General features: G+C 38.0%; 1 protein-coding gene across 4 annotated transcripts in view; it reads left to right on the top strand.

Annotated features, from left to right (window-relative positions):
- Positions 1-15779, top strand: part of PCDH11X (protocadherin 11 X-linked) — a 992740-nt gene that overhangs the window by 607666 nt on the left and 369295 nt on the right. The window contains exon 6 of one of the 4 annotated variants that reach the window (XM_075132423.1): positions 5415-5663. The exons of the other annotated variants lie outside the window; for them this stretch is intronic. Within the exon in view, the coding sequence (XP_074988524.1) occupies positions 5415-5459 (45 nt within the window). The 3' untranslated portion in view covers positions 5460-5663. Of the gene's footprint in view, positions 1-5414; positions 5664-15779 lie in introns of those variants that run through there. 4 annotated transcript variants of the gene reach the window in all.

The raw sequence follows: 15779 nt of genomic DNA, 5'->3' as shown, positions 1-15779 counted from the left end.
ATCCGTATTTCGTAGTGACCCCATTATGGTCTTTGGGACTTTCAGAAATGTTCTTCTAACTAGTATAGGGCACCATCAGCACTGTGTCCTCCGAGGAGGTATTGTATGAAATCAACTGGATATATCTTTAAGATCCAGTGTGTTCCTAAACTCTGTGATTGTGGCAATTCTTTTGTAAGGCTTTTACATATGTGGATAATGCAGTGCTGTTAGATCTGCCATTTGGGGCAAAATGGAGTAGGATTTTTGATACTGAAGTAAAAGCAGAGGCATGTGGGTGAGATTAGGCTCTTAATATTTTGTTTTAAATTTTCATTTTTTATTAAATGTAGTGCTAGTTAAAGGTACTGGCTAAATTTCTGTTATTTCACAGAACTGAAATATAGGTAGTGTATTACGGTAGTATAACTACAGAAAGATAGTGACATTACTGATTCCCTTTTATGCGCCATCCTCCACACAGGCACGCTGTTATAGCTGCACCGTGGCCCATTGAATAGGACTTTGGGGGGTATTAGAATGTGCTTATGTGAATCCCTTTGCAGGATGTGGTCCTTAAGTTGTTTTAGTTTTAAGTAAGTTCTGTCTTATTCATTATATCTTGTGAAGATCTGTAACATGATCATTGTCCTTGTCCTTCCTACTGCATTCCTCTTGGCTGATTGAAAGGTGCAGCATTGAATAACTCTGCAAGGTTCTGTAAGCCACAGTTGGCTGTATAATTCAAATACATTTAGTTAGAACTGCAGTGACCAACTGAAAAGGCATGATGTGTGCTTTTTCCCCACACCCACAGAGCTCTGTAGTATGATAGTCAGGACAATACAATATCTTAAAAGTTATTATTGCAAACTGAACAATACTATAATTCCATTGATTGCAATGCAGCTGTTATTAATTACATTGGGGCTGATTTTAATCCTTTGATTTATTTATTTAAAGGAAGGCTGGTTTAGAGGTTATGCTATTGAGTGATTTTGATTCGTGAGTTAGACACAAATATTATTATAGATTGATTGGGGCAGACAATGAGTACATTTTGTGAATTTTATATGCTGAATAGTTGTCTTTGTTGAACAGTTTGGGATTGGTGTTCTAACAGAAATAAGAATAAATACATTTAATATTAATTGTAAGTGTAAGTAATTAAGATTTTGAGCTAGAGTTTTTGAGCCTTCCCTGCTACTACAGATGCAGTTTTACATTGCATTTGGCTTATTTGAGGGAGAACAATTTTCCATCTAAGTAGCTTGATTTGTAATCATATAGTAGCAGCTGAAATTGTAGCCACATTGTGCAGGTGCTATACAAAAATATGGAGAGAATCTCTGCTTTGAAGAGCTTACACTACAGATGAGGTGAGAGAAGGCAAGAAAAAGTGAAACTGACAGAGGCAAGAAAAAGTGAAGTGACTTGCCCACAATCATCAAGCTAAAAGAGAACATTTTTCATAAACATCCTGCTTTTATTTTGCTTTTTTATGTTTATGCCCAGTTAGGGTGAGAGGGACAGACTTTGTGAGTGGCTCATTTATTAAAACATACATAATTTACTATAGGACAGAGATTAAAATGGTATATTTTTGTGCATCTTCTTAGTGCTTCCTATCAGTACTGCACAATGTCCTTTTAGCAATGCAACTCTTCAGTTGTTTGTCGTACTTTCTTTCCTTGTATTATATATCTCAGTGAAGATTCATTTCCCCAACATTTCCTCGACTTACTTACCTAGAACACAGCTTTTCATAATACATAAAATATCATGGAAAAAGGGACATGACAAAATGGAAAGGTCATAGTCATGTGTCCTCCTCCGCAGAGCCTGGACCATTAAATATGGCTTAATCAGATCAGACAGAACTCATAAGCATCTGCTCAACTTTAAGCATGAGTAGTTTCATTTAAATTGGTAAGGATGCTAATGTGCTTAAAGCTAGTTACTTTATATGTGCTTTGCTGGATTGGGGCATGAGAGGTGGGTAATGCTTCTGAAACTTCCTCTTTGTTTGCTACTGTCTACTGCTATGTCTACTGTCCAGCAAAACAAGGACTGAAAAACATTGGAGTATTTAGTGAAAGGTGTGTGTGTCTGTGTGTGTGAATATAGATGTATTGTACATTAGCTATTGTTGAAGAGTTTGGGCTGTAGCTGCTCTGAAATAGTGAGAATAAAATAAATTAAAGCTATAGTTAAAATTAACATGATATCAGTGAAGAACACTAGCCTGAGGAAATAATTCTGACTACTCAGTAATAACGGATCTGCTTTTACCTTTTCCATTAATTCAGCTATTTTTCAAGACAAAAGAACTAGTAGCATATGGAATCCATTTTTACCCTGTTCTATCATAAAGAAGCTTTAACCCTGGTTTGGAGAGGAATAAAATAATCTGTTAGTGCCTGGAGGTAATCTGGTAGTGCCTCAGAAAGGCTTGTAATGCCAACCCCCTAAGCCTCAATTCAGGCTCTTCTTCGATCCATGACTCAACCCATTTGTGGGAAAGGGCTAATGGTATCATGTGGTATCAACACACATATATTCTGTGAAGCACAGTTTGTCCTCCTGTACCACTCTATGGAGGCCGGTGGATCCTTCTACTCCCCCTCAAGTCTTTTGGGGTCACTGGATGGCTGCTACCACCAACAGTGTAAGTAAGGGTAAGTCCTTGTATGTGTTGTAGATCCCACAATTCATACAAGGTTCCTACAAGGATATTCCTGTACACTCCGTAGGGCAGTGGGAGAGAAGTATGAATGTTCTTGCTATTAGCTGCTGGCTTTAGTGAACATATGGGCAAAGGCACCTCATAATCTCATTGATGGCTCCCTGTGCTTGATTCAAGTTGCATGATTCCTAGCATGCAGCTACTAAGAACACAGGACATCTTGGCAGTCAGCTCAGTAGAACAGAGGTTGTCACAGGGCATAGGAATGTTTCACCTTTCCAACTACCCTCCCAACATCTTATTAGTAACAGTTTTTACTAGCAGTCTTTATTCCTCAACAAAAGCCTGGCTAAATGGAGGACAACACAGTTCCTCCTAAAGACCCAGAATGGTGTGGGAGAGGGCAACCAAAGAAAGGAAGGTATGGGACTTCTGGAAAGAAGTAGTTGTGACTGGCAAGTCATCCTGGGAAAAGATTGTGCTTGTGTGAGTGTGTGTTGGATAGGGGAAGTTCTCCTACCACCCAAAGCTGCATGGGGTTGTTGTGATACACTGCAGAGTTTGTATAATCCTAGTAATGGCTTATAGTGGCTGGTTGAGCAAGTTGAATGCAAGTATTGCTTTTAGCTTAAGTACCAGAGATGGTTGTAATGGGTAAATTATATGTCAGAGAGAGAGAGAGAGTGCAACAGAGATTTACTGCTGCTGGCCAGTTAGAAAATCCCAAACCAGCTTTGTTATGCAAGGAATGTAGAGATATCTTAATTAAGTTCTCCATAGAGCTTTGTTGCCATGTGGGTTTTTCCAAGTCCTCATAGCTTTCATTTCAGTCTTCTGCTTGGAACAATTTGTAGTTGCTTCCAGAAGCAGATTTTCAGCTCAGGATCTGTGAGTTGAAAGGCCAATGTCAAAACTACTGAGTCACTCAGTTAACACACTTCCCAGTCACCTAAAGTACCTTATTTTTAATATGGGACTTGTTTCATATTATTGCCCAACAAGATGGAGTTCATGCTTCAGAATACATTTTTCACTATTTACAGCTTTTGATGCCTTGCCTAAAGCTTGATTTTTCACTTCAAGATGATTCCATATCAAGTGCCATGAATCAAATTATTTTCTAACACAATGGGGTTAGCACCTTTCCTACTGTGACAAATGGTTTTCTGGAGAATGCCAAAATAAATGCTGCACAGCAAGAAAGTTTATCCCGTATTTCTAATAAAATCTGCCCACTTGTCCACTCTTCAGTTAGCAAGAGAGCAGTGTTGGAAATTTTTTTTCCCGATGAATGTACATCTGTATACATCATGGGCTATTTGGATCTAATTGTTCCTCGGAGATGAGTTTCACTGAGTATGTGCTGGAGGTAACTGTTCAAAAATACCTTGAACTATTATTTCATTCTGGTGTCCTTGGCAACATAAAGAAAATACCCAAGCCATAGAAACTGAAAAACCTGCAAGCCTTGATATGTTTGTTAATGAATGTTCATGTCATTCCTTATGTATTTTTGTGATTCCCTCCCTGTAAAATTAGGTGCCCCCATCCCCATAACACCATCTTTTAGGAACATTGCCAGTCAGCTTTCAGCTTTTCTACTGGTGAACTAAGCTCTGTGAGTAGATTCTCATTTGCTTCTACAATGGAAATAATACAGTAAAGAGAAGACTATGTTAGTGTCTTCCTACACACACACTTCAGCAAAACTAATGAAAAATGAATTTTACATAGTTACTATATTGAATCATTGATATCAATACATTATTTTTGGTTTCTATTTTTGTTCTAGGCATTAACAGAAAGTGCAAAGTTATGTTAACCAAGTTTATGAGTTAGGAAATATAAAAATGCCTTTAATAATAATACTTTGACCTTCTTTCTCAAAGACCTTCCGTCTTGAAGCACATTATAAAAACATTAATGAATTTATTTTCCAATAACCATTCTGCCCTAGGAAACCATTCATGTCTCCATTTTATAGACGGGGAAATTGAGTCACACAATATTGTAGGAAATGTAGGTGACAAACATAGAAAATTCAGAGATTGGGAGAACAGAGAGACAGAGGGAAACATTTTAAAGTTCTTTGTGATTTTAAGACTTTTGTTAACAACAAAATAGTGCTGTTTGTTTATATTTTTAAATATGTGGCATTTATTAACTGTTAATGTCCCATGTTTCTTTTTATATCCTTCCCTAAATCAAAAGGTACAAAGTAAAATGAACATTTTAATCTTGGCACAATAGTGAAATGTTAGGATAAAGTCCAGGGCTATCATGGTACCAAATTGGGGTTGCCTTCTACAGAAATACCTGTTTGACTGCAGGCAAACACCAAGGTATTATTGACAATGAGAGCAATTTTCTCCAGGTGATAGGGTGACTTTCATCTAGAAGTTTATAGGCAATCTAAGATTGGTTGTGCACAGAAACTTTTCTTCTAACAATAAAATATAGGTTTTATGTTTGCACAGGATATTTTCCTAAACTATAATTTTTGAGCTTTCTTTTTTGGATTGCCAGTTACTAATGCATGATGGGTTCTCCAAAAAGCTATGCAACAAGAGACCCAGTGCTCAGTGATATAGTGTGTAAAACACTCTCCTTTCACTTCTGAGAGATGAATTTCAAATGTAATCTGAAAACCTCACTGAGATATGCTGAACTGCCTGAAAATAATTTGGGTACCTTGTGAAGTTCAGTATCAAGAGGTCCATAGATACTTTTTCTTTATATTTTTGCTTAGCTCTTCTCCAACAAGATAATTTCAGACAAGATACCTGCTATCTAACTTGATCGTGACAAGGTGAACTGAAATGCTTTAGTTCTCCAAATCGTATGTTCTCATACAGTAAGATGACATGTTAGTAATGAAAAGAAGAAACCTTTGTTTTTGACTCTAGGTATGTATGTGATCTTATATCAACCGTTTGTCAACTTTAAGCATGAAAGTAATGCTGAATAGTTAATCACACTCATACTGTAATGTTAATTTAAATAATCTTGTAGTGTCAGCTTGATCTTGGAAATCGTGTATAAAACTGCATAGTACTGAACATTTGTATGCATGGAAAAGGTCAGTGAAGTAATGTTTAAATCTATTGTTGTAGTTGTACATACTGCTGAAACAGAGTTGCCTCACCCAGTGAGAGCACAGGAATAACAGGGCAATCCATAACTATACTGTTTGCAGTACTCTGGCTATCTGAAGGAAGTTTCAATAACACTATAACTGTATAGTTATTTCCGAATAACCACATAATATGCAGACCCCTCAACTCTGCCTGATGGTGTAATTTAATTAAAGCACTGGGGGTCCTTTCTCTGTAATTGGCCTCTGGCTTCATAACTCCCTGACCATATACCCACCTATGCCCAAAAAAACCTTCCTCAGTTCAGACACATGCCCAGTTCCCACACGCTCATCTTTGGCTTTGGATTTCATTTAACTCAGCATAGCAATATCTCATTGTAAATGTTGTAAATTATGACATGTGAGCATGGACAAGCTAAACTGTCTTACCTTTCCTAATGTTATCTTTCAAATCCTACTGATTTCAACCCAACTGCGCCTCCATGATGCTGCAAAGAAGGCAAAAACACCCATGAGACTTAGGCCAGTTTGACCCATTAGGAAAAATTCCTTCCTGATCCTAAAACAGGAAATTAGTCAGACCTGCGACATCCTAAAAACCAGTGTTCACTCTTCAGCGTGGTTATCTGCAGAGTAAGGTACTTCTCAGTGTAAGACTGTCAAAAGGTGGCTGAGAGATGATCGGGAAAGGAAAAAATATGGAAAAAATAGTGGGACTTGGAAAATATGACTTAAATGTGTTAACTGGGCAATTCATTACTTACAATAGTGCAGATATTAGTGAAATAAATGGAGCAGCATAAGTGGTGAGATTAACAATGAAGGTAACTGGGGCTGAAAAAATGTTAGCCAGGTAGCCCAAGGAGTTAATCTCATTTAAGTGCAGTACCTTTCCATGTAAATCTGCAATTACTAACCTAGAATTAAACATAGAGTCTGGATTGTGATTTTTATTTTGATGAAATCAAAGTACAATGTCACTTGGTGGTGCATTTAATTTTGCCAGGTGAATCAGACTCGTAATTGTACTTTGACTTTTGATCTTTTTATGGCATGTAACATTATATCCTACTGTTAAAAGGTTACTGTGGCAGTAATTTCTAAATGACATAAGTGCCTTTGAGATGGAACACATTCTATTAATCTTATGGTATTTCTGTTTTAGCAATGTTATTTTATTGGGGAAAAATAAAGGAATGGTTTATTAAAAGATAATCACATGTACAAACTGTAATTGCTCTATATTTAAGAATAGTAAAAGTGTCATCCCAAATAATGGAAAGAGATTTCAGTCATTAGACCTTGTGGACTCTAGTCTTTGTAATGCATTTTGTATTGGAACAATAATGTATCAATCTTAATCTCATTTTGTGTCAAGTTTTATGATGGCCTTTTCTCAATATTATAGTGTTCATTGAAATCATTTAATGGTCAGTTTAATTCTGCCTAGAAACTGATAACCAGTGAAACTAAAGTTTAACTCAAGTATATTACAGTATTTTACTAACTTTAACTATCCTCACAACACCACTTTAATTGTGCTTATCCAAAATCAAACACTTTAAGGCAGAGGCAGCGTAAGGAATAACACCCAGGAATCTGGATACCCAGTTCCCTGCTTTAGTTACTAAATTGTGTGTGAGAGATGTGGCTATTTCCTGCAATATTCTGGACAAGCTGTGTTGAATTAAGTTACACCTTGATGAATAAGTTCAAGAACTTTAGGAGTTGATTTATTAAACATGCAAATGTTTATGTATAACTGAGGGATTGTATGTAACATATCTTCCACAGTAGTCATTTGGAATTTTGCCATTCATTTCAAAAGGAATAGGATCCCAAGTCAGCAGCAGAGTGAACCCAGGAGTTCTGACTTCCACTCTCCTGATGTGCCTTCTAGACAATCTTTAATTGCTCAAAAGCTTACGACATAGTGGTGTATCTAGAAAAATATCTGAGGTCAGACTTGCAAATACTTAAGACAGAGGATTAGAATAGACTTGTTCATGCATCAGATCACTTGTAGCAATCTATACATTTTGGGGTTTCTTCACTTTTAATTTCTTGGTACAATACTATTGAAGTTTTTAGCCAGTTAACTTACTGAGCACTTCACCCTTACTGTAAATACTCCTTTGAATGACCAATGTCCTGAAAATAAACTCTCTGAATTGAGGTAACTCTATTCCTTGCTATGACTTGCTATTCCTTTTTAAATCAATGGCAAAATTCCCAATGAATTCTGTGGAAGCAAAATCAAGCCCTTTGTGCAACCTTGTGCAAGTGACTAAGCTTCTTGGTGCCTTCATTTCCCTGTATGTAAAAAGGACATACCTGGCAGCTTTGATCTGTGAGGCCTAATCGGCTAATGCAAACAAAATGCTTTCAGCTACAAGGATGAAGGGTGCTATACAAGGGAATGATCTAAAGCCTGTTGTTTGGCCAGTGACTTCATGGGTTTTGAATCAGGCCGTAAATGGAAAGTATTGTTTTTGTCATCGTCTTCTTTCTGCATATATGGATCGAAATGGAGCATAAAAAAAGCCCCTGAACTGCTTTTAAAGCAAGTTTTCTTTCTCTCTCTCTCTGGCTGATTTGAATAGATACAGTTCTTATGTTTAAAATATTATCTTTCTGAGAAGACTTTCCAGCACTGATCAAAAAATGAATTTGTTAGTCATTTTGTCCATAATGTCAGAATATTCTCCATTTTATTGATTTCTTTCTGGGGGTTTCTTTGTGAATTTTGTGGAATTCACTTTTCATCAAGTATTCTTTTTTTGCTAAAATGTTTTGTTTTTCAATTAAGCCAAGGTACATATCCTAAATGCATTATGTAGTATCATTACCGCCATAATTACTTCATTATATGACTTCATTAAACTTAATTTTGTTATCTCACATAATTATGCATTTCCAATTATGTTTATTCACACACTCACGATGATTATTTAATGTAGTGTAATTTCAGTAAGGATATCACAAATGAGTGTGCTGTAGGATACAGCAGAGATTGCCGTAGCTCCTGTTCTCACGTAGTAGCTGAAAACAGCAAATCCGTGTGTGTGCACGTGCACAGTGGTAGTATAAACACTCTTCTTGCCACATGGAAATGGAGCAGAGAGAGATAATGATCCCTAGCATTCCTTACTTTGGCTAGTAGTAGAGAGTCCCCAGAATGAAATAAAAAACAGAACACTTTTCCCCAGTGCTGTAAAGTTGGAGGTGTCTGCTGGTGAGATGGTAAAATAAGATGACAGCCTGAGAACTGACTAATCGTACTTGTTAATGAATCTGTCAGTATTCACACGTTTTCCTTACACAGATTTACATCTCAGCCCATTGCTTGTTATGCCAAGTCTCTGTCCAGTTGTACTGCTGTGCTGCTTAAAGAAAAGTGTCTATTTCTCTTGTGAAGTGAGAGCAAAATTATAATGATTCATGACATGCAGTGTACGTTCAAAGAGCAACATAAGTCCCCTTCTTGTAGGAGACAGGATGAACATTTAAAGGCAGTTTGAGACATGGAGGTGGCTGCCATGGTAGGTAACAAACTCTTGAAACCAGAAGTATAACTTTTCATATGAAGATGGTTTAATAATGGAACTAAAATAAGAAAACAAACAAAAACCAATCTTGTCCATCTGTCATTTTCTACTTCATATATAACCAGTTATATCCTGATTTTTTTCATTCATGTTAATGCTCACATAAATCTTATACTAATAGCTGCTTTGAACAATTTTACTCTTGTACATGGTTGTGTACCTCTCTTTAGGCAATGATTTGGAGATGTAGATGCAGTTTGAAATAACATATTTTTGCCATTAATTTGTACATGCATTATATTTAAAAATTTATCTGTAAACCAATGCCAGATATGAATGACTAGGATCTCATGACAGGTCTCTTGGATTGGAGAAATTTATATAAAAATGAAACCTGTTTTATTGGGTTATATTTACTGCTTATTTACAGGTGGGTTGCAGTTTGATCCTCCAAAATGTTATTCTAGAGGATAGCGTCTTCTACACTGTTGATCCTGTAAAAGTTTTCATTATAAGCAGCTAGCATAAATATTGTAAATGTTTACAATATTTCCTGAAATTAACATCTTTGGCAAACCTGAACAAAGGCATATATTTTGTGCATGAGCATCCCCACTGGGTGTGTACTTTGCAGACCAGGCCTAGTCTAAAATCCTGACCTTAACGTTCCCTCTGAGATAAACTGTGAAGTAAACTTTTTACTGAGCAAAGTATTTCAGCATGCTTGGTAAGAGCCAGAATGTGTCCCGCAAAGGAGCACAAAAAGAGTGGTGACAGGATATGAAGAGTTTCCCCTTTGCACATGGGCCAGGAGCAACTGCAGTCCTTGCACTCAAAGGCCTGATTGTCAATTCCATACACTAGTTTTATGGTGTGGCACTTTCCCCATCTGTAAAATGGGGTTTACAATAGTTATCCTCCTTTGTAAAGCACTCAGAGATCTATGGATGAAAATTGCTTGTAAGAGGGAGGTGGTATTAATTAATTAATTATTAAATCATTTGAGTTACATTGCGTAAAACTTTTGTAACGGAATGGAGACTCAAGCCCTGTGGGCACAAGGATTGTGCCTGTCTAGCACCACCACTTCCCTCAGGATGTGTATAACTGCAAGTGAAGGTGGGAGTGTAGCATGGGTACAATTTATTCTACTACAACTGGTAATAACGGTGGTGTAGATGTGACAGCACAGACCAGCAACCAGAGTATGTATCTAAGGTCTTTGACGGGCTTCTACTCTGGTGGCTAGCCTATGCCAGGGCCTGTGCCACCGTATCTGCACTACTATTTTACTCATGTTAGCTAGATTAAAGCATGACTACCCATGGTACAATCCCACTTCACCTGCCTTGTAGACATCACCAAAGTAAGTGAACAAGACCTGGGAATGGATACCTCTTGACACAAGCTGTTGGAACTGGCTCCACACAGTGAGGAATGCAAGCTACAAAGCTGTCAGATCAGCTGCACTTCCCTTAGACACCAGGGGACATTAATCCTCCCTAAAGCATAGTACCTCCATGAATCCCTGCCAGACCAATGAGCTTCTGCCCCACCACCAACACAACCAGAAGAGCTGCAATCTGGTCCTAACTGTACTTACCTAATGCTGAGGAACCTGAAGTCACTAGGCTGGGACTCAGGAGACCTGGGTTCCGTTTCGAGCACTGCCACTGGACAACCTTAGGGTGGTCATTTAATCTCTTTGTGCCTCAGTTTCCCATCTATAAAATGCAGAGGAATTGTGAGGGTATATTCATTAATGATTGTGAGGTGCTCAGAAATTTGATGATGGGGCTCATATAAGCATGTAAGTATTGAGAAATCACATCCATGCAAGTGAAATGAATTGTCCCTAACCTAATAATAAAACTTAGCTCTTCTGTAGTATATAATGGTATATAGTAACAGTAGTTAGATGAAACATTTAGCTCCTTTAAATTTTAAGTTCCTCAGGGCAGGGACTGTCATTTTTGTTAAGTGTTAGTAGAATAAAAGGGTCCAGTCTCTGACTGGAATTGTTCAGTGCTACTGTAATAGAAATTATTAATAATAATAACAGCAGAGTCCTTAAACTGGTGGTAGTGATGATTATGATGAAGTTTTTTACCTTTATTAATTTTGGGGAAATGATTTTTCCATTACCTTCTGAAATAAGGGGGCAGCATAATTGCAACCCAATCATGGCTGACACAGGCTCATTTGTTTTAAATGTAACAAAATTATGAATAAATCGCATGAGTGAACAATGGTTAAACTTCTTTTTAAAGCTAGTTGACTTCTAATCACACCTACATATATTAGTGGTGGTGCATGATTGTTGCTGATTTGTCCTGCTGGCACATCTTCAATCATGAAGCAATGCTCATTACTAAGTGGGAACAGGAGCATATTTTACATAAAGGAATAAACACAAATTGTTTATGCCCATGTTCCCTCTCACTAATGGGCGCAGGAACATGTCGCTGTACAATTAAAGATCTACCAGCATGTTTCCCTCCCTCCTTCCTATGCCCTTTGTTTGAAATGTACCAGTTAAGGTCAAAAGTGCAGTTTTTCTAAGTTTTAGTTGCCCTAAATGAATGTAACAGGGACTGTTAGGCACAAATTCTCTCTATTGTCAGTTCCCTTTTGGGTCCACAGAAGTGGAAATCAGTTATAGGGACAAAGAATGAGCAGTTAACACTGGGAGCTGTGTTTCTTGCCTTGCTGGTGACATGCATGCAGGTTAACAGGGGATGATATGAAATTGTTAAGGAGCCAGTATTAATGCTCCTCCTGTTCCCCAAGTGCTGCTTTCTCTGGGTAAGAGGCTTTCCTCCATACGCTGCTGGAAGGGAGAACACACGTGCAGTAGTCATGTAAGATCTGGCCATAGGCTCTGTGAGAACGGGTGATTGGTGAGAAAGCACAAAATATAATATGACTGGATGAGAGGATATGAGAGGATAAGGCGTGGGCATTTGGAATTATTTGGTCAAAGTGAATTACTCACACCAGGTTCAAAGAGCAGGATACAGAAAGCAATTAAAAAAGGGAGAAATGTATCTTTTTTCCCAAACTCAGAGATCGTCAGTCCCCTGTAACTCTCAAATACTTGCCCAAAAATGTCCTCTTGTTAATAGCCTGTGGGAGTAAGGAGCAGACCTCTCAGTGACTGAAGATTACTCATGTGAGTAAGGGTATGCCAGATTAAGCCCATTGTTTGAAAAGTAGTATGTAAAAATATGTCCTCAGAAAAAGCCTGGATAGTAGGTGGAAACAGATTCTTGAGTGAAAAATATCACTTCATTCCATTCTTTGAGAACTAAACCCCTGTAATTAACAATATGCTTTTTTATCTGTATTTCTAACTGTTATTTCCATTCATCTCTCCTCTTACAAAAGGAAATTGTACACCTTGCTTTCTCATGCATTGATGCAATTAAGTGGAGGGAAAGTTCTTAACTTACTGGGAAAGACCATAAAAAATTAATGAATTCCACATTAAGTTCTTTGGTCTAATTATCATCACTATGTGGCAGTCCCTGCTAAACAACAATGTATGAACAGTGTATTTTACAGCTCCCTTTTAGGAGTCAAATTACACTGCAAAAATTGTAAAACACAAGGGGTATTCACATTCTTTTTTCAATGCTAGCTTATAGGCATTTTTCCTTGAAAGGGCAGTCAGACCAGTGGTAGAGTTGTTCTTTTTTAAAAGCTGTAAATCAGCTATAATACACAGTAACTAATTTTAGAAAGAGTTTAATTAGAGTTTAAGGTTGGAGAAAGTTTAAGGTTGGAGAAAAATCCACTCTACCGGGGAGGTAGAGGCAGAAGATACAGAAGGTTGGCAGGGTGAGATCCAGCATATCATTTGCTCCAGCATCTTCCAGCAGAGATCATGTAGAGCAGTGGGTGAAAATGTAAGTCTGTTTTGCCCTGGTGGAATCCATCGGGGGAGCACAAGCAGCAGTGCAGCCAACTTGTCCTCCTCCAGGACTGAATTTGCCACGCAAGTATTTAGGGCCAGGACTGGGGTGGGGTGGAGTCTGCAGGCACAAACCATCACCCCTTGTGCTAGGCAGCTACTTTGCTAGGAAGAATCATCCCTCCTTCATTTCTGCAATTCCCTGGAAAGCCAGTACAAGAACAGAACAGAGGAGAGATTGCTATGTTCTACTGCGGCTGGGCAGTAGACTCTCTGGGGCTGGGAGTGAGCGAGTGATGTGGTTGCAGAAGAGTAACAGAATCCCTCTGTCAGAGTTCTTGGGGCCCTATGTGTGTGGGGACACTTCCTTGGTTCCATGGATATTAGGGATGTAAATACTGTTTTAAAAGTTAACCATTTAAACAATAAAATATTTAATTTAAATGGTTAACTGATTAAGCAGCTGGGGCTGATCCCACCGACCGGTGCAGCTGGACCTGGGGCCGCTCCGCTGGGGGCTCTGCTGTATCCGGGTGGCGCGACTGGGCCCGCTCCAGCCAGGCAGTGCTGCTCCAGCCGGTGCGGGGCTGCTGGGGCTGGCGGGCCGGTCAGCCTCGGGGTTAAAGGTTAAGGTGGGTTGACCAGTAAGACTAATGCTTACTGCTTAACATTTTACATCCCTAATGGATATATTAAATATATCTGGATAGTTAAAGCTGGGAATAGCATGCAATTATATCTGTGGGAGCTACAGCTTTAATGAAAACTCCAAATATTGTGAGAGAAAAATCACAAGAGTTGGCAATACTGTTCTCTGTTTTTAACAACCCCTTGAAGGAAACTGAGGCATAGAGAGTTTAAGTAATTTTCCCAGGGACAGACTGCAAGTCCATGGCAGGCCCAAAACCAGAACCTATACCTTCTGCTTCTTGCTTTTGGCATCTTTACTGCTATCTCATACAGCCACTCATTCCAATATTTGTCCCTTGAAGGGTTAACATGAAACATACATGTTAGAATATGTTGACTACAGCACAATCATCTCTAAATGTCTGTATGATTTTTGTTTTAACCATCCATGCTCTGCACAATGGAGGAAACATTGATTGTGATATAGACAGCAGACTCCAGGGAGCTAACTTGTTACCTATGCAGTCTTCTGCATTTTCTGTCCCTCTCTACTGTACCACAGCATGTTTCTTTCCCCTCCTGAAAGCCCTAGCCAACTCTATTTGCTTCTTGATATGTACCAAAAGTCAGCCTATGTTTTTTTTTTCCCCTGGATGAACTGTAAATCTTTGTGTCAACTTGTCTTTCTTGTATTCTATACTAAAAGAGAATTACTTCTATTTCCATAGGGATTTGACAGCATAGATGGTAGGTCCAATGTGTAGCATTGGGAATGTAAGAACAAAAGTGAATTAAACAGTGTTTTCCTAGTGGTCTCGTATGTGTAATATAATTTGGTCTTTTCACACAGTGCATGTTAAAAATATTCCTCTTGGTTGGCTGTCTTTTTTAAAACAATAAATGAGAGATTATTTTTACTTTAACGAAATACTTTGGCAGCCACGCTGGTGTATTGCAGTTGGATTTGGCTGGAAGTTAAAAAGATGAGGATCTTCTGGGCCCAAAGAGGCATGCGGAGAAAACCCCTCTATATAGGAGAAACTGTTAACATTAACAGCACATCTCATAGTAATGCATTATACATTGTCAGCATGCAGTACTTGTTGCTAGCCACTGTGCCTTGCTTGTATTTATAATTACATTTAAATAATTTATCTCCATCATTGTACAGAATCTAGTATGATTCTTTAGGAAGACATTTCATTTCAGATCCAAGTAATGGCTTCAAGAAATGTTACTACCCTAAAGGCTTGTTAACTACTGGTATGCAAAACTATAACTATTATACATGCAGTGGAGGAGAACATAGATAAATATGCCCATCATTGAAAGCATTTTTACAATATATTGTTTGATGCTGATTCTGTGTTCTAGCTCCTTAAAAGTTCGACTGGTTGCATTTTTGCAGATTCTAGATCGTTATCTTGCTCAGATTCTGTTAAAAGTTACATAAAAGAATAATGAGGATAATTGATTAAAATACATGATTCTAACATTATACAAAAGTTGCATGAATGCATGTTGGGATACCAAGATTTCTCAGCCTGAATATGAATTTGTGTGCCAGATACAGGGAGAGACGGAGGGGTAAATATTGTAGCTCTCTGTATATTTACTGAGAATAAGTACATGAGAGGTGAATAGGTGTATGAACTCTTCCTCTTCTCAAACTAATCTGAGAAGTATTGAATTGAAGAAGAAACTCTGAGATGTCTTTAAAAGTGTCATTTGGAATTCATGCAAACAGTTTGTTTCTCTGTTGAGAACAAAACTCCAGCACATTTTGGATTTGAAAAACATTGCATCTTGTAGTTAGAGTATGATAGTTGAGAAGTATATGCCTATAACTCTGTATGAAAATGCATTTGAGGAATGAGGAGCTTTTCTTTTTGCCACAGATGGATTGTTCACAGGCTCCCAGATGGA

Source organism: Caretta caretta, chromosome 9, assembly GCF_965140235.1.
Source record: "Caretta caretta isolate rCarCar2 chromosome 9, rCarCar1.hap1, whole genome shotgun sequence".
NCBI classification, from domain to species: domain Eukaryota; kingdom Metazoa; phylum Chordata; order Testudines; family Cheloniidae; genus Caretta; species Caretta caretta.
This window is presented reverse-complemented; position numbering and strand designations above follow the sequence as displayed.